Genomic DNA, 20,068 nt, shown 5'->3' with positions numbered 1-20,068 from the left:
CAAAGATGAAGCTGAAGGAGAAACAATGGCTTTAGTTTAGATCCAGTTGAAGGGAAAACAGTGTGCCTTTGTGTTTAGACCTAGCAAGGAGACAAAGTAGTTAGGTTCAAGAAGCAGGAAAGGAAAAGGGAAAAAAAAAGTAGCCAACATTCATACCCGTCAAAATTACCCGAAACAGACTGAAACGCTTGAAACTAACTGCTATTCTAAGTAGAACATAATGTAATACCAAAAGGAGAGAAATTCCACCCATTTTAGCCAAAATAAATCAATAACATTAGATACATTTTATAAAAAGACATAGATAAAAACATATATATTTATATGAGAAATGATATGTCCACAACATTTTTACTACAAATCCTAAGTGACTGGTTGTTATTGTTGGGGCAAAAAAGTAATTTTTGTGTTAGGTTCGAATTTGAACCAATAACAACTAACCATCTATGATTTGTTGTGAAAATTTTATAAAAATGTTGTGGACGTAGCATCTCTCTCTCTCTATATATATATCCAAGATGATTTACATCGCTGAACTGTAATTGTCCGGTTCTAAAATATTCCGATTTAAAACATAAATCGAAATGGTCACCGAAATGAAATTCAAAACATATATATATATATATATATATGTGTGTGTGTGTGTGTGTGTGTGTGTGTGTGTGTGTGTGTGCGTGTGTGTGTGTGGAGATATAAGCACATCCAATCTAAGGAAAGGAGCTAAGCTAGTGCTATAATATTCTTGTACTTATTGTACATATCTCTTGTAATATTTGATATTAAATTATTAATATTAGAAATTGATTCATCAAAAAATTAATACTAGCAACGTGGGGATATTGGGCTTTTGCCCTTATTTTGCAAAAATAACAATAATATGTCCTTGTTTTGAAACTATTTAGGTTCGTGTCTCTGTTTTTGAAACTCAATTTCAACAAAATCAAGTTTGGTATAAAACTCGATATTCTCAAAATCAAGTTTAGTATAAAACTTGATATTCTCAAAATCGAGTTATATATAAATTTTTAATTGAAACTCGACTTTAGCAAAGTTGGGTTTCACTTAATTTAAAAAAAAAAAAAAATTAAGTGGCAAAATATGCATAGAACTCAACAATAGTAATGTTGAGTTCTACTTGTAACTCAATTATGTTAAAATTGAGTTTTAAAACAGGGACACGAACCTAAATAATTTCAAAACAGGGACTTATTACAGTTATTTTTGTAAAATTAGTGCAAAAACCCAATAACTCCCTAGATTCGTACCCTTTATGACTTCCACGTCTCTTTATGGCATAGTAGTGATTGAAAGACAATGGCTGATTAAGAACTGGGATCAAGTTTGTGTAAAAGTAATCATCATCGTATGTTAGCTTCAGATTCTTGTTTTGAGGGAAAGGCAAGTCCTTGATCTTTTCGCAACAAGAATACTCCTCGGCTTCTTCATCTTGGATCACCAAAATACCAGAGTTTGGACCTTCAGGGGGCAGCAATGAGAGTGCCGAAGGAGACTTTTTGTACATAAAATATGGCCTTGTCACATACATTTTCTCTTAAGCTTTTTTGGCTCAACACAACCGATATCTTTTTATCGGTTTTGTTAACAGGTGCCGGCCAGCACCTGTTAATGAACCAACCCCTGGGTCTCACCTGCATAGAAAATTGGTAAAAAATTACTTTTCAGCTGTGGTTTATGTTAGATGTGAACCTTGGTTTCTCCAATAATTATAGGACAAAAATGCCCCTTTAACACACCTTTAACACATTTCCCTCAATTTCACTTTTTATTTCCCACCCAATTTCACTTTATCAATATTTTGCTCTTCATCTCCTTTCATCTTACTAATATCAAATTCACTTTCTTTCACTTTACCATTATCAAACCACTTCAAAAAAAAAAAAAAAAAAGATGATGAAAAGTTCAAATCTTCAATGGAGGATTAAGCAATTATTTTGCAAGGTACAATAATTATATTTTATTAAATTCATATTTATTTTTAAATATATTTGAATATGAGTTTAATCTTATTTTATTTGTATCATGTTTTTTTTTCATTAACATAAAATATGATGTGGATTACAAAATAAATAAATAAATAAATAAATAATAGTACCTTCTTAAGATAGTTTATTTAAGTCAAAGTAATTCATTGGAACAAGTTGATGAATCTCAATTGTCATCCATTTGTGCTATGTTAAAACAAGATTAAAACAATCAATATTCAATATCATATTTTAGAATAAATGAAAAAATGATACAAAAAATAAAATAATAGTTCATTCTTGAAGTAATTCATTTAAGTTAAAGCAATTCATTTTAACAACTTGATGAGTCTCACTTATAACTAAATTCTCATCCATTGGTGCTATATTAAAACTAGATTAAAACAATCCACATCATATTTTAGGATAAATAAAAAAAAAGATACAAATAAAATAAGATTAACCTCATATTCAATTATATTTAAAAATAAATATGAATTTAATAAAATAAAATTATTGTACCTTGCAAAATAGTTCCTTAATCCTTCATTGAAGATTTGAACTTTTCTTCAGCTTTATTATTATTTTTTTTTTGAATTGTGTTTGATAATGGTAAAGTGAAAGAAAGCGAGTTTGATATTGGTAAAGTGAAAGGAGATGAAGAGTAAAATATTGATAAAGTGAAATTGGGTGCGAAATAAAAAGTGAAATGTGTTAAAGGTGTGTTAAAAGGGCATTTTTGTCTTATAATTATTGGAGAAACCAAGGTTCACGTCTAACATAAACCACATCTGAAAAGTAATTTTTTTACCAATTTCCTATGCAGGTAGGACCTAGAGGCTGGTTCATTAACAAGTGCTGGCTAGCACCAGTTAACAAAACCGTTAAAGAGGCATTTTTGTCCTATAATTATTGGAGAAACTAAAGTTCACATCTAAGATAAACCACAGCTAAAAAGTAATTTTGACCAATTTCCTATACAGGTGGGACCCTGAGGTTGGTTCATTAACAAGTGTTGGCTAGAACCGTTTAACAAAACCGAGATTATATATCTTTTTTGCCTTTTAACTTGTACACCAAGTGCTCTATGAACTTTCATATATATATATATATATATATATATATATATATATATATATATATTTTCCGTGGCGGGGGTGACCATATGTGGCTTACCCCCTAGGGCGTGACCTAGTAGGGGCACCCCTTGCTAGGGAATGTTGGATTGAGCCATAGCTACTGTGACCGGAGTGCCACAGACCTCACCCTAGCACCCCAAGAGAGCCAGCGGATGGGCGCAAAGCAAGCTAGGAACCCACCCCCCACATGGTACCCGCCACGACTCGAACGAGGGACTTCATGCTTGCACGTGGGATCCCACACCAACGTGTAAGACAAGTCATTGATTTCATTGGATCAGACTATTCAACCAATTGAGACCAAATTTATGATGTATCTCTATAACATTACATTTCAAGGGATGGAAAGTCAAAGTCTAAAATAATGTGAATCACCGTGTAACCTAATTTATTACGTAAATGATAGAGATACAACAATTGATATTTCAGAAATTTCCCCTCGCTTTTCGTTATTGTGGTCCCCAAACCTCCTCAAGTTGTAATAATATATGAAGTATTTGGGTCCCAATTTATTTATTTGTGGGTCCCAATTTATTTATTTGTGGGCTTTATTGCAATCTTACAAGTTACGCTCCATGCTTCACTTAGTCATTCCAAGCTGTTTCTTTCTCCCTTTTTCCTTACTCACCCCTCCTTCCCTTTCCATTGTAATTTCCCTTTTTTTTTGTGGTCACTATCCCTTCTTTCCCAGTATTTCCCTTTATTTCCCCAATGTTTTTTTTCGCTCCTTTTCATCTTTGCCTCTTCATCCCTTTTATAGTCTCCTGTTTCTTGTTTGGTACCACACTTGCAAGATCACCCAATAAACCATGGATTCGAATAATGGATCCTTTTAACCGAGGCACTCCTTGTGATGAAAGTCCTTGAATAAAAGATTCGTTTAAGGTTTCCATTTGGTTGGTGACTATTGTCAGGTCGGGGCTAGATTTCTGTCCTTAGAAACATATTGTTAAAGTTTCCACCTGGTTGGTGACGAAGTTTAGGCCAAAGACAAGATTCTGTCCTTAAACACATTTTGTTAAGGCTTCCACCTAGTCGATGACTAAGGTCAAGCCGAGGCTAGGTTTCTGTCCTTGGAAATATATCACCAAGGTTTCCATCTGGTCAGTGACTAAGGTCAAACCAAGGCCATGTTTATGTCCTTAGAAATAATTATCAAGGTTTCCACCTGGTCGGTGACTAAGGTCAGGCCGAGGCCAGGTTTCTGTCCCTAGAAACATTTTGTTATATATATATGCTTCTCTTTTTGCTTGTAATTTATACAACATAATATAATTTAATTCCTTCTACTTTCAATGTTCAAGTTTATCTACAATCTTGGACATGCGTCACACACTTTTCACTACAGTCACATATAGTACTTCTTTTAATTACAAACGTTCCACGGTCGGGGCAAAGGTCTTTCTTCCATGTCTTCCAAGTAATAAGTTCCTGCTCCGACCATTTGCTGTTACTCAGTATGGTCCTTCCCAATTCGGAGCCAACTTACTTGCATTTTGATCTTTCACACTCCCCACAGCTTTTCTCAATACGAGGTCTCTTGCCACAAATCTCCAAGGCCTTATCTTCCTGTTATATCCTTGAGCCAATTTTTGCTAATAATCTGCAAGCCGAACATATACCATTTCTCACCTCTCTTCTAAGGCATCTAGATTCCCTATCATATGCTCGTCATTATTGCTTTGTGTAAAATCAGCCACCTTTATGCTCGACAAGCCGACCTTTATCAGTATGACTGCCTCTGTTCTGTAAGTCATGGAGAATGGTGTTTCACGCGTTGATCTTCTAAAAGTTGTCTAGTAGGCCCACAAGACTTTCGGCAGCTCTTCAACCCAATTTCCTTTTGCTCCCTCCAATCTCTTCTTTAAGCCATTAACGATTGTCTTGTTTGTTGCCTCAGCCTACCCATTGCTTTGAGGATACGCAAGTGATGAGTACCTGTTGGTTATCCCGAGACTACCACAATACTCTTGGAAAGTCTTACTATCAAATTGAAGCCTATTATCAGATATCAGTACCCGAGGAACTTTAAACCTCGTAATGATGTTTTTCCGTACGAATTTCTTCACATCCATGTCCCTAATATTCGCCAAGGTCTTGGTTTCCAACCACTTGGTGAAATAGTTCGTTGCCACCACTACATATCTCCTATTCCCTGGTGCATAAGGGAATGATCCAATTATATCTAGCCCCTATTAGGCGAAGGGTCATGGACTAATGATCGGGTTTAGATTTTCCCTAGGTTGGTGTAGGATAAGGGCGTGTCTTTGACACCGATCACATCTTTTTACATAGTCAGCTGCCTCTCGTTGCATATTCGGCCACCAAAATCCTTGAGTCATAGCACAGTGGGCAAGTGATCTTCCTCCCAAGTGCCCCCAACATATCCCTTCGTGAAGCTTAGCTAGCAACTCGATGGTCTTGGTCGGGTGAAGACACAACAAGTATGGACCTCCAAACAAACGTCGTTAAAATTTTTTATCCTCGGATAACCAAAAATGAGCCGACGTTCTCCACACCTTCTCAACCTCCTTCTCATTCGTCGGCAAAGACCCATCTAATAAAAACGCAACATAATGATCTAACCAACTTGGCTCCTCTGCCGACGTAACCGCTACCACCTTCTGCAGCTCAATGCTTGGTTGCTCCAACAACTCCACAAAAATCATTCGAGGAATGCAATCATCTAAAGGCGAAGCCAGCATCGCTAAGGAATCAGTATGACTATTCGGACTTCTCGGCACTTTAACTACACTAACATTCTGGAAGTTCACCCGTAGAGACCTAAAAAAATTTAAATTATGTGGCATGCGATAGTCCCTTGCCTCAAAGCTCCCATCTATTTGACTCACTACTAATGTTGAATTTGAGAACACTTTCACCTTCTCAGCCTTGAGCTTTTGAATCGCTCGTAGTCCAACAATGAGGGCTTCATATTCGGTTTCATTATTCAAAGCATGAAAACCCAATCTAAGTGAATTTTCTAATCTCAAACCCTTGGGCGATACCATCACTATACCGACCACCGACCCCCTTGCGTTAGATGCACCATGTACATACACTCTCCACTGTTTAATTTTGACTTGACATATTCCAACAGAAACCCCTGGAGAAGGAGTAAATTTAGCCATAAAGTCTGCCAACACTTGGCCTTAAATGGAATTTCTTGGCTTGTACCATATGTTAAACATTCCCAGTTTTGTCCCCCATTTTGCTATCCTCCCAGTGAAATTTGACCTCCTTAAAAGCGATTGCAAGGGGTACTCGGTCAATACCCATACTGTATGAGCTTGAAAATAATGTGGTAGCTTCCTCGTAGCATGCACCAGAGCCAGTGCCATTTTCTCCAGCGTCAAATACCGAGTCTCTGCATCCACCAATGTTTTGCTGAGGTAATATACTAGTCTTTGGACCCCTTTCGGTTGCCTAATCAACACCAAACTGACGGCATGGTCAGAGACCGCCAAATACATGTACAAATCCTCTTCGGGCTCAGGTTGGTATAAAATGAGTGGGCTAGCTAGGTAAGACTTTAAGTCTTTAAATGCCATGTCATATTCCTTTGTCCATAAAAACCCTTCAATTTCTTCAACAATTGATAGAATGGTCTGCATCTATCTGCCGATCTTGATACAAAACTATTTATGGCGACAATCATCCCGATAAGTTTTTGCACTTCTTTAAGGTTGTTGGCAGGTGTAGCTGTTGAATAGCTGTTATTTAGTTGGGGTTCACCTTTATGCCTTGCGTGGTTATCATATAACCCGAAAACTTGCTTGATCCCACTCTGAAGGCACATTTCTCTACATTAAGGCGTAACTTGTATTGCCTTAATATATCAAAGACCTCAACTAGGTCACGCTCATGCCACCTACTCTCCTTAGTCTTCACCACCATGTTATCAAGGTAAACCTCCACTGTTTTACCGATCAAATCCTTGAACATGCGAGTGACCATCTGCTAATACATAGCCCCCACATTCTTCAGCCCAAAAGGCATCATTGTGTAATGGTAATTTCCTTCGGGCGTAATAAAAGAAGTTTTCTTCTAATCCTCGGGGGCCAAAACGATTTGATGGTAACCTTGAAAAGGCGTCCAAAAAGCTCATTCTTTGGTGTCTAACTATAGCATCCACCAACTAATCTATCTTTGGCATCGAGAATGGGTCCTTTAGGCATGCTCGGTTTAGGTCGATGAAGTCAACACAAACTCTCCACTTACTGTTCTTCTTTTTCACCACCACCGTATTCTCTAACCATTTAGGAAAGAACACTTCCTTAATGGCCCCTGACTGTTTTAATTTCTCTACTTCCTCCTTTACTTCCTCCAATGAGGTTTTGCTGACCTCCTCAGTCATTGTTTCTTTGCTGGAACCAAAGGGTCTGCATTTAACTTATGCATGATAAAAGTTGGGTCAACCCCGGGCACATCGTACAGACTCCATGCAAACACGTCCAAATTTTACACCAACAATAACAAAATTTCCACTCAGTCTTCTACTAACATCCTCTTTCCTATTTGAAAATATTTGTTGGAATACGACATAATTCGTATTTGGACCAACTCTTCTGCATTGTCTACCCCTATTAGACCTTTGGTTATCGATAATTACTATAACTGCTCCCGATTAGCTTGATCCTTCTGCTTAATCTCATGGTTTATTGCTGCCATTAAGCACTGCCTTGCTACTTTTTGGTCGGCACGAACTATCGCGACCCTAACTTCGGTATGGAATTTGATCTTCTAATGCAATGTTGATGGTACCGCCCCCTTGGCATGGATCAAAGGACGTCCTCAAATTGCTGTGTATGGTGAGAAGTCATTGACCACAATAATATTACTTTCACTTCTTTTCCTTTGGTCACCACTAGGAGCTTTATTTGCCCCTTGGGAGTCATGATTCTCTCATCAAACCCTACAAGTGGGGTGTCATATCTACTAAAATCCTTAGGCTTTAGCCCCAGTCCCTTATAGAGATTAGGGTACATGATCTCAGCTTCACTCCTTTGATCTACCATGACCCTTTTTACCAGGATTCCACCAATCCGAGCAGTCACCACCAAAGCGTCATCATATGGTTGGGATGTTCCTTCCAAATCTGCTTCACTAAAGGTGATTAGCACTGAAATCCTCTTGGGCCTCTTCTTAGGTCGATCTATAATGTTTGCTTCAAGAGGAGTCACCACACTCAATATGCCCCTTCGACTATTCAAACTCACTCCCTAAGAGGTCGCATGGATGACCTCAATAACTCTCAAGGGAGGGAGAAGAGCACGATCACTTCGATTTCCCAATTCCTAGCCTACATTTGCTCCTTCTTGGCTGACCAAAAACTCCTTGAGATGCCTTGCTTTGACTAGCTGCTCCAAGTGATCCTTCAACACACGACATTGCTCGGTAGTATGACCTTTTTCTCTGTGATAGGTACAATATAAGCTCCGATTCTTTCTTGCTAGGTCCCTACCCATCTTTCCCAGCCATTGAAAATAAGGTTCATTCATGATGTGTTCAAGGATCTTATAGATAGGCTCCTTGAACGTCACATTAACTCCCTTGGTATGCTGTGTTGTGCCCTCCCTGGGGGCCCTTGTATCTCTCCTAGCTCTCTGCTGAAACTTCTCAGGACGATATTCTTAATGGTATTGTGAAGATTACCTTTGCCCTATAATCAATCGTCCTCTAGCCTCTTATACTCTTCAATCCAACTCATAAGCTGATGCACGCTTTCGAGAGACCGCATAGTCAAAGAATCTCTCAACTCTGACTCCTTGAGGAGACCTAGTCGGAAGGTGCTTGCTATTACCCGCTCATTTCCGCCTTCTATCTCATTATATAGCTCCCAATACCTATTCGCATAAGATCGGAGGGTTTCTCCACTTCTCATCCTGATGGATAACAAAACATCTATCGGCTGAGGAACTTTACTACATGTTATAAACCGGGCCCTAAATGCTTGCAACAACTCCCCAAAGTTTCGGATAGACCATTTCCTTAAACTGTTAAACTACCTTATAGCCGTCCGCCTAAGATTGGATGGGAAAACCTTACACATCAAACCATCATTCTGAGAATAGAGCGACATCATTTGAATATAGTGATCGGTTTTTCCATCATAATAGCGAACGGTGGTCGGGTGAATTGCCTCAGCATTTCTATTTGCTCAATTTCATGGGAAAATCATGAACGGTCGCTCTCCTTAGTTCCCTGCTCATGGCATCCAAGCGGCATTATGGTGCCCGGTCCTTTTGCAATGACGCCCCATAGTTTCATAGGACCTGTCTCTTGATTGACGCGAACTGCTACCTCAAGATGATTCTCCTGCAATGTAGTCAAGGTCGTTAGAGAAATTCTCCCAGTCTCTTCTACGGCGTTGGCCTCTCAGCTCAACCTCCAGGCCATTAACTTGCTTTCGTAAATTCTCTAGCTCTTATAACCGATCGCCGTGATGAGACCGCTCAAGGATATAAGACACAGTTCATTCCCCCTATAAAGATCCCAAATTTAATCTATCCTTGTCTCATGCCCATCTTGCATGTGCTGCTATTCTCTTCTATGCTCTCTTTCTAGCCTTCTACGACCCCTCGAGGAGGCCCTTGAATGATTTCCTCACACAGAACCCTCTCTGACGTGCGAGCCCTCCATAGTTGGATAGTACCAAGCTTGCTCAAAGCCTCGAGTAGAGCACGATTCCCACACACAGCGCCAATTGTGGTCCCTAAACCTCCTCAAGTTGTAATACTACACGAAGTATTTGGGCCCTAATTTATTTATTTGTGGGTTTTATTGCAATCCTACAAGTTGAGCTCCAAGCTTCACCTAGTCAGTCCAAGTTGTTTCTTTCTCCCTTTTTCCTTGCTCACCCCTCCTTCCCTTTCCACTGTAATTTTCTTTTTTTTTGGTCTCTATCCCTTCTTCCCCCAAGTTTCCCTTTGTTTCCCTAATGTTTTCTCTCTCCTTTTCATGTTTGCCTCTCATCCCTTTTATAGTCTCCCATTAGTAAGGTACTCATCATTACCCTTTTCCCACTTCACATGCATTTTCACTTTGACTAGAATTCCAAGGAATCATCACGTTTTTTGAGGATTCTCTTGGAATTTGTGCTAGATGCCAGATAGCGTTCGACAGTGAATTTACCAAAGTCATTGACAGTGCTCAGTCACCATACCTAATTTGACTATCCCCACGCCAGCTTCCCTCTGGCTTACTTGTTAATATTGGGCCCAACTTGGCCCGAACACAATGTGATTCCCTCCAAACGCCTACCCTTAGATTCTTGCCCATTGTTTAGTGGATTGATCCTATCCCCTCAACGTTGGGCCTTGGCCACATGGGCCGTTTTGGGTCATCCGCGCCTAAGCCCCTACAATTACTTTTGTTGTTTTTAATCATATGATAATAACATCATATCACCATGCCAAATTGCCAATGTATTAATAACATTACATGTATGGCGATTCTTATATTACAATTTACATGTTATAAAATCATTTTCTAAACAATTCTGAATTGATTTAAAATAATATCATGCTTGGTAAATTTCAAGTATAATGCTTTGTAATTGTGTTATACTTGAAATTTAAGGGGCGTTTGGTTCACTAGATGCTTTATTACCTTGAAACGTTACATTATTCTAATTTTTGTTCAATTAAATCACATTACAATAATATAAGGTAGTGTTTCATTCATTAATTTCACTAGTACGTAACCCACGCTTACGCATGGGAATGTTGAATTGTAGAAGTGCTATTGTTGTTAGCTAGGTTATTAAACATATATAACATTAGTTCCACAAGGACATTTAGAGTTACTAAAATAATTTTTCCTCATAATTTTCACGATATTAGCTACGCAAAGTTTCTCATTACATTGCTATTATGTATATAGTTTTAAAAATCATTATTGGATACTACATATATAATATTAATTCACAATTATTTTCTATGAAATTCTACTAAATACAACACAAAATAGAAGAATAAATTGGTCTAATATCTCCTAAATTGAATGGAGATAGGTGTATGTGATCATTAACCTCAATTACAGTTTGTTATGTCCAAGATCTTTGCATACAAAATATCTAAATAGAAACAATATAAAAAATATGCTCATTAGTGTGTGTGTGTGTGATGTGTCAAGTATACTATAGTCCAAATTTTGTAGGAGAAAAAGAAGAGAAAAATAAAACTAATGGATATTTTATTTTATTGGACTCAATTGAGTAGATCAATAATTTGTTCTTAAAAAATAACTCTAACAACTTGTTTAACTTAAATAAAACCATAAATTTTAACCAAAAGAAAAATCTATTTTAAACCTACGTGTTTATATATCATACGATACATACTTATGTATCTTACAATTCTTGAACTCACATAATAACTCTTGTCGTGATTAATTATTTTGTAAATGAAATGAAATTTCATGATCTAAATTAGGTTAACAATATATAAGCACTTTAGGAACAACCCATCAGAGGCCTAGAAAAATAAACTAAAACTCATAGGTGTAATTTACTATTCATGAACCCACATAATAACTCTTGTTGTGATTAACTTATTTTGTAAATGAAATGAAATTTCATGATCAAAATTAGGTCAACAATATATAATCACTTTAGGAACAACCCACAAGAGGCCTAGAAAAATAAATTACAACTCATAGGAAAAAAAAGCCGTTAATACTATATTTTTAAAGCCATTTTCAAGCAATGAGGGGCTGTTTGGATTTCATGTTTTCCATCACCCATCACTCTATTTTCATCACCCATAACTCAAAATTAGTAGGTCCCACGGCAAGAGGGTGTATTTGGATTTGTTTTTAGTTTTTGTTTCCATCACTCAATTATCTGATTTTTGAGTGATGAGTTAGCAAAACTGAAAACAACTTTTGGGTATTTTCAAGTTATGGAAACTGAGTTATGATGATATTTTGGTAAATATACACATTTGAGGGACCCACAGTCTGAGTGTAGTCAAATTCGGTCAGACATTTTGCTCTCTCCAACACGAGTTGTTTTCTTCTTCTTCTTCTTTTTCTTCTTTTCTTTCCTTTTCACGTTGGGTTTCTAGGTTTGGTTTCATTTTTTTTTCTTTCACGCTGGGTATGGTCTTGGTTTCTCTATTCTCTTCTTCTTCTTCTTCTTTTCTTTCCTTTTCACATTAGGTTTCTGGGTTTTTTTTTTTTTTCCTTTTTTTTTTCCATTCCTTTTCACTGGGTTCGGTAAGTTTGGGTATTGGGGGTTAAAGAATAAAAAGAAAAAAAAAAGAAAAGAAATAAGAAGTAAAAGCTGCACCAAGTCAATCCATGGGTCCCACAAAAAGTAAAACCTTTTGAGTTATCAAAGTTGAAAACAAGTACTAAACATGCCACCTTGGGAAGTTGTTGTATTTTCAGCGATAAGTGATGAGTTATAGAATGATGAGTGATGAGTGACGATATTTGAGTGATGAGTGAGCATTTTTTAAAATCCAAATAGTCCCTGATTGATTTGACCTACTGTCTGAAAGAATGAGAAAGAAAAGTGAAAAGAAAAAAGTGGCATAGATTATAGAGCGCAAGATATTGATGAGTGGTTTTATTTGCTGAATTCGTGGCCACGTGTTTTACATGTGCGGTACATGGAATAGGTCAATTGCACGAGGGTGATCCTTTGCCAGACATTGGAGATAAACCCCTTCCACCTTCATGTATTTTTGGCCAAATTCTGTTTGGATTGACGAAGAGAGAGGAAAAATAAAATAAAGTATTGCAATTTAATTCAAAATTAGCATATTTTTGAAAATTAACCTATTTTTAATTAACTCTACACCACTTTTCTCTACTCTACCTCCTTCCCCTTAATCCAAATGACCCTAAATCTCTAATTGTGAAACTACTCGTACAGTACAAGTGATATGTACAATACAATTTTAAATTCTTGTGTTATATCGGCAAATCAAAGATTAATTGGTTTTCCATTTTTTATCCTCTTTGTTGGAACTTCACTTTTTTGTGTGTCGTTTATTAACCAGAATTTGTGAACAATGCCTTACGGTATCATTGAGTATATTATCACTATTAATTAGGCTTTAGCTATTCGTCATGTTCTATGTCCATCACATACCAAAGCGAGCTTGGTGCAAGGCATCAACATGTTACAATACCAAAAAAATGTTTGAAATATGAAAATAAAGATAATTGACTTCAGAACTTGTGATTATTTTTTTGGTTGTAAAAGATCTTTCAAGACTACACAACTTAGATATGGTAACAAGAAGAGCAGTAATATAAAAGATAACTATCAAGCCTATCAAGCTTTCACTGCCTCCAAGGCTGCAAACTGGTTCGTCTCAGCTTCGGGAGCCGCAGAGCCCTTGAAGAGCAATATTGCAAGGCTGCCTACGCAAAAATAGATGAAACAACCAGAGCAATGGGTCACAAAAGAACCAAAATCTGTCCCAACAATGCACTGCCACCCGGGTCCGTATGTCGTATCAAATTCCTGCAATGATGATACAAGCCAAAGTTTCACTTGCATAGTTGCACTATAGACCTTTTGGGAAGTTGCACTAGTCTTGGTTCAGCTAGATATTAGTTGATATATAGCATGAATATGTCAGTTTGAAGGTAAATATAAAGCCTTTTTGGAAATCCTATGGGCACTTGGGTGATTAGTTTCAAGCAAGATATAAACCAGAAGATCCTAAATTCAATTCATCATACGATGATTAGTGAGGTTTTTGGCACTTCATTTAACTTTTGACTAGGATTTTGTCATACAAGCTAGCGAGTTCCAAGTCCATGTCATGAAATATGAACCTTTTGATGACCTAAAATTGATACTCTACCTTTTTTATGAAGCGGGCAATCTCAGTAGCCTCAGTGACATCGAAAATGTCAAGCGCTTTTGCTGCTAGGCAAAGGGCATCTTGCTGCATGGTTTGGAGCATATCAGTCTCTCCAATCACTGCTTTCCCTTCTAACATGGCTAACAAATGAGAGATCTACTTGGTTTTCTAAAAAGCACTAGAGCTGCTGTTGGTATCGGGAGAAAAGTAAAGCAAAAAAGAGAAATTTTTAGACTAGTTTGTGGATGAGGGTAAGATGAGAGTGGTGGAGATTTTATAGAAACCTTGGAATTATAGGCCTGGTGCTAGTGGGTCAGCCACGTCTTTTGACCCCTTCTTTGTGGTTACCAACAGATGCTGTACGATTATGCCAATTGGCCATCTGCCAGTGGTTATATATGGTGAGCCGACGTGACCATTTCGACAAGAGAAATGTAATGGAGACAATTTTTTTCCCCACTTGTTATAGTAAGATTGGTGATTGTAAAGTTGTGATTTACAACTGTTTTATGTTGGCTTTAATTTTGTGCTAAATTTGATTGTAATTTTGTTCAATCTTTTATACCCTGTATTTTATGTGAGATTTTATTGTAAGAGTTGTGTGATAGAGAGAGAGAGTGCGTGAAGAATCAAGCATGTGAAGACAGAAGATTTCTCACGGGTATCTCTTGACTAAGCATCCTGCGAAGTGATGCATGTGCCTTGCACATGACTGGAATGCAAAGAGTCATGACAGATGGTGACAACTGGTTTTCGCGAGTGTCTCGCAGGTAATGCCTTCCCGCAAGATACTTGCGAAATAGTCTGTTTTGCTATTTTGTCCTATCTGCTCCACTACATCCTCATACACACTATATATACCATCATGACCCACATATTGAGTAGAGAGCTTTTCAAAAGAGAAAACCCTAGCCTCAACTCTTGAAAGTGTGAGATTGTCATACCCACAATTCTACACACCATCTATTGTGGTTTTCCTCTAGGATGATAGCCCAAACACTTACCACACCCATACTGAGTATTCAGTAAGTTTTTGGTGCTACTGGGAAGCATTGGAAGAAGCCAAACTTTGGTGGATGCAATCTGGCGCATTGCGGGATCCGGAAAGCTAGACAAGACACGGTTCTGAGAAGCCTTGTTGGAGTAGGAGCTTGGAGGGCTTAGGTGCATTGGGTAGACTAGGCTTGGAGGGTCTTTTGCTATTTGTGTATCACAACTTATTGTCTAGTGGATCGATTTACCGCTTGGAGGGCAGTGGAGAGGTTTTTTGCCAAGTTCTTCGGTTTCCTCTTCGATAACACATCGGTGTGTTATCTTGTGTTTGCATCTCTCTTCCCTACTCTTTTAGCTTTCATTTTACTGCTTTAAATATGGCTTAGAGTAGTTTTATTGTTTGTTTGCTCGCATTTACTGTTATTTCCACACTTAGATAAGTTAGAGTAAAATCAACCGAGCCGTAATTTTTCTTTTGGGGTCTAAACAAGCTCTTGTGTTTTAACACAAATCCGAACTTTCAATTGGTATCAGAGCGGGTGCACTTGTTGTGGTTTTATTATCTAAGTGCGATCCAAGACCGTTTTTGTGATGGATCAGTCACAATCTCTCAATGCTCCACCATTCTTTGATGGGACCAACTATGCCTTTTGGAAAGTTTGTATGAGAGCATTCCTTTGTTCTATAGATGAGTCCATGTGTGATTCCGTTGAGAATGGGTATGTTAGACCCACAATAGCCAAGTCCGAATGGGACAAGGCAGCACTTGCTTTGGCAAATGCCAATAGAAAGCAATTAACGCTATATTCTGTGGTGTGTCAACTGATGAATTTCATAGGATATTGCATGTGAAGACCACCAAGGAAGCTTGGACGATTTTTGAGACTACCTACAAAGGTACCAAGAAGGTCAAGGAAACAAAACTTCAAAAGCTTACCACTTGATTTGAAGAGCTTAAGATGAGTGGTGATGAGTCATTTGATTCATTCTATAGGAAGCTCAACGAAATCGTAATTGCCAAGCTCAATCTGGGTGAAAAGATTGAGGATGCTAGGTGGTTAGAAAGATCTTGAGGTCCTTACCGGAGAGTTATCGTACGAAGGTTACTACTACAGAAGAAAGCAAAGATTTAGATGAGATTAAAATTCAAGAGCTAATTGGATCTCTCCAAACATATGAACTTGGACTGCCTTCTCACAAGCCAAGCAAATCGCTTGCACTCAAACCCATCAATGAGAGGATGGACGACTCTTCCGAAGAAGATGATGTGGAGAAAGAAATAGCATTCCTTTCAAAGAACTTCTGAAAATTTCTAAAGATGAAGAACAGTGGGAAGTCCTTTAGCAAAGGAAAGTTCTCATCATCTAAAGGTGGTAGAAAGGAGTTCAAGAAGAAAGATAGGAAGGACTCTCAATCCCCCCCCCCCCCCAAGGAGTTGTGTGCTTTGAATGCAACGACCATAGACACATCAAGAAAGAATGTCCCAACTACTTGAGAGGAAAGGGTAAGGTGTTTGCCACTACTTTTAGCGACTTCGAAAGCTCAAATTCAGACATGGAAGAAGAATGTGATAGTGACGGGAACTATAGGGCTTTCATGAAAATTACCTCCGTCGAATCTAAGGATGATTTGAGCAATTTGGTAAATGGACTTGGTGAGCATTCCAAGGGTGAGGAAGTTGAAGAATCGGAAGATGAAAATATATGCCAAAATGAAGGAGAGAGAAATCTTCAAGAAGCATATGATACTTTGCTAGAAGATTGTGGAAAATATGCTAAGGTTGCGAATCATGCTGTGAGAAAGATGAAGAAGATTGAAGAAAAGCATAAGTGTACTCTTGTGCAACTTAAAGAGGCAAAATGTGAAGTAGAAGGACTCAAGGGAGAGCTAGCTGAAGCTTACTCTAAGATCAAGTTTCTAAAGTTTGAAACAATCCAAGCCAATGTCAAGGTTGATTGTATCTCCACCAAGAAAAAACTTAACAGTGTGTTGTCGTCACAAAAATCTTCACATGACAAAACCGGTTTGGGCTATACTGGAGAAGAAAGCTCTAGCAACGAACCGAAGAAGGAAGTAAGGTTCATATCAGCCAAGAGTGTTGAGAAACTTAAAGAAGTGATGCTTGAGACTGAGACCTCTGTTGTAGGGAAAATAACCATTGGTGTAAGACCAAAAGATAAAGGGAAGTCATTACCCAAAAATCAGAGGGGGCCTCAAGTGTAGCATGTGTGTCATCATTGTGGTGTTCAAGGGCACACAAGACCCAACTGTTTCAAGCTACATGCACTCAAGAAAGCTAATTCCATGTGTGACCAAGAAAGTTCAAAGAAGAAACCAAAGGGAACTCAGTCTAAAGGAGAAAATGAAGGACATCTTATTGAAGATGTCATGGAAATGCTGAAGAACATCTCTCTATGTCTTGCTAGCTTCACTCTGAGGTTGGAAAGCTATTTTGGTCGTGCACCTCCATCCAAAGCTCTCACCTAAAACACTCGAAAAGTGTGGATGAAGAAGGGTACCCATGCATAATTATTTCCTATGACCATGTTTTAATTCTTTCAATGTTTAGGGTCATAGGTTTATGCATCATGTCATGCAAAATCTTCTTGTGTCATTGCTTCCGATTCATAGCATGTTTCTTCTGCTAGGTATTTCTGTTTTTGTTTTTGTTTTTGTTGATCTTAATTTTCGTGTTATATTTTTGAGTGTGCTGAAAAATTCAAAAACTCATAAAAATTGAAAAATCTTCAAAAAGTTTGATCTCTTGTGTTATGTATATCACATGAGAGCTTGGCTTAGTACTTTCGTACTAATGGCATAGTGCATTTACGAGCTTAGCTTGTTTTGTATGCACATCTATCTTTGTGGGACAAATCTTAAAATCTATGTGTGATTGTTGTAAATCGCATAGTTTTAAAAACCGAACCGAGAATCAAACCGTTTTTTTCAAAATTTCCTGTTTTTGACCAGTTTTTCCCGGTTTTTGACCGGTTTTGAGGTATTTAACCGGACCGGACTGCACCGATTTTCCCGGTTGAACTGGTCGGACAGGCCGGTCCGGTCCGGTTTTTAAAACAGTGGTAAATCGATCTTCAAGCTTGTCATGAATGATTAGTCAATAGTCTTATTGGTCTTGATACATGCATAGACTTGTGCCTATATCTCTTCCCACATTTTTATGTTTTTGCTTAAAGAGCTCATCAAATGTCAAATCTCGAAAAGAGATATTGAGCTGCAAAAGCCGTCGCACATACTAATATTTGACTAGGAAAAAGGGAAAGCGACTTGTATTGAAATGTATGGTGCCTCAAAAGCTAAAGGCTTACTCACTCACAAAGTTAAAATATCAAAAGTTCAGGCATTGATCTCAAAATGAGATGTACTTTGTTCAAAAATGATCATATGTTATGTTTTGTAAAAAGCCAAATGAAAAGTTTCAAAGTTTTGTAATCATTCTTATGAGAGATCATATATGTTCATTTCTATAATTGAGATAGTCCACTTGACTTAGTACTAGTTATATATGACTTGATTGAATTGATCATTGAAGCTTCACTATAGACTAAAAAGTCACATTTTCACATTTTCATCTAGAGAGTCTCGCTACTGCCTCGCGAGTATTTCGCGACTAAACTCTACTCGTGAAATGGTTTTAGGCAAAAACTGGATTTTTTCTATTTCATACAGAGACTTTCGCGATTGTCTCGCGACCGTGTCGCGACTAAAACCTTCTCGAGAAAGCTTCTATGAGTCTCACGAGTAGTTTCGCGACTGTCTAACCCGCGAAAAACGCGTGTTTCCAGTTTTTATGTAGCAGATGTGACATTTTTTTTAAACATTCTTTTCCCTCACTTTGCCTCTCTCGAACCCCTCTCAACCCAAAACTCTCTTTCACTCAAACCCCATTTTTTCCAAGCAAAATCTCTGCAAAATCTCTTCAAGGTATGTTTTTCTAAACATTCTTTTCATTTTTGTCTCAGATTATGTAGAAATTTTCTTAAGGTTACAAATTTTGCGGATTTTCGAAACAAGGGGTGGGTTCATGATTTTTGAGCAAACTTTTTTCAAATTTTTGATTGGGGTGAGTCCCATATGCTGTGTTTGTGTCTATGTTGGCCTCATGTAGCATTCTAAGCATGTATTTAGGCAGATTTCTTTGTGTTCATGCATTGTCCATTCATGTAGAACTATGTTGCATGCTAAATGTTTGACAAAATGTTCAAGTGACATTTTTGTGTTGTTTTGGATTCAAATGAGTTCCAATGTTTGGGTTTACTATTGATTGAACATGTGTAACATGTTTTGGTCAATGGGTGTGTGTTTTACACACTTTTCCCATTTCGTGCCTTACAATGCCATGCCATGCATCACCTAGGCACACACATGCATCACCTGCTACACACACATGCATTAGCACATGCACACACATGCGCATTCTCTTATCTTCATACATTGTGTTTATGTTTACATGTTTCAATGCTTATAACATGTTGTTTTGAGTTTTAAGCTATACTCAGTTTTAAGTTGTTTTACTTCTAATTTGGACTAACTTGAATCTAATCAAGTTTTATGGTCTATTTTGTGTTTCTGTTTTTCTTTATTTGTGCTTTATATCTGTTTTACAGATGTCTCCTACCAAGCATGCTGCTAAGAAACCAACATCCAAGTGTGCTTGCACGGATTCTGACAACTTCAAGTCTATTGAGGCAGACTTGAAGTACAATGACTGCTACAAAGGAGCAACCATTATCATGGAAAGGGTTGTGAAGTTGGAGACCCTTGAAGACACGTTCATTCCCGATTTATTCAAGGACAGGACATGGACAAAACTACTGAATCCAGTTGGAGTAGTATATTCAGAAATTATCAAAGAGTTTTTCTCCAATGCTAGTTTTGAAAGGGATAGTATAAACTGCTGGGTAAGACACAAATAGTTTGTCATCACTAGGGACAACATTTAGGATTTCTTAGAGGTTCGTCCTCCCTCTCAACCAATCACAATGCAATATGACGAAAGATTGGAATTTATTGAGGAGATGGTGAGGATACTTGGTGGTACTTCTAAGAAAACCTCCATGAAAACAATCCAATTCAGTCCAGAAATGAGAACCCTTGGTCATGTGATGAT

At 37.8% G+C, this 20,068-nt stretch overlaps 1 protein-coding gene across 1 annotated transcript; it reads right to left on the bottom strand.

The window, feature by feature from the left end:
* Positions 1 to 13,288: 13,288 nt before the first annotated feature.
* LOC142641212 (uncharacterized) lies at positions 13,289 to 14,215 on the bottom strand. The gene is made up of 2 exons (XM_075815615.1): positions 13,948 to 14,215; positions 13,289 to 13,601 (listed from the first exon to the last, which is right to left on the bottom strand). Exons 1-2 carry the CDS (start codon positions 14,083 to 14,085, stop codon positions 13,410 to 13,412), a joined length of 330 nt encoding a protein of 109 aa, XP_075671730.1. The 5' UTR covers positions 14,086 to 14,215; the 3' UTR covers positions 13,289 to 13,409.
* Between the last annotated feature and the right edge of the window lie 5,853 nt (positions 14,216 to 20,068).

This window comes from Castanea sativa, chromosome 6 (assembly GCF_040712315.1).
Source record: "Castanea sativa cultivar Marrone di Chiusa Pesio chromosome 6, ASM4071231v1".
In the NCBI taxonomy this organism is placed as follows: Eukaryota; Viridiplantae; Streptophyta; class Magnoliopsida; order Fagales; family Fagaceae; genus Castanea; species Castanea sativa.
This window is presented reverse-complemented; position numbering and strand designations above follow the sequence as displayed.

Excerpts from the sequence above, each read along its gene's own strand:
- LOC142641212 (XM_075815615.1), bottom strand. The coding sequence starts at position 14,085 with ATGTTAGAAGGGAAAGCAGTGATTGGAGAGACTGATATGCTCCAAACC. Across the intron at positions 13,602-13,947 it reads TTGCCCGCTTCATAAAAAAG|GAATTTGATACGACATACGG; the intron begins GTAGAGTATCAA and ends TCATCATTGCAG.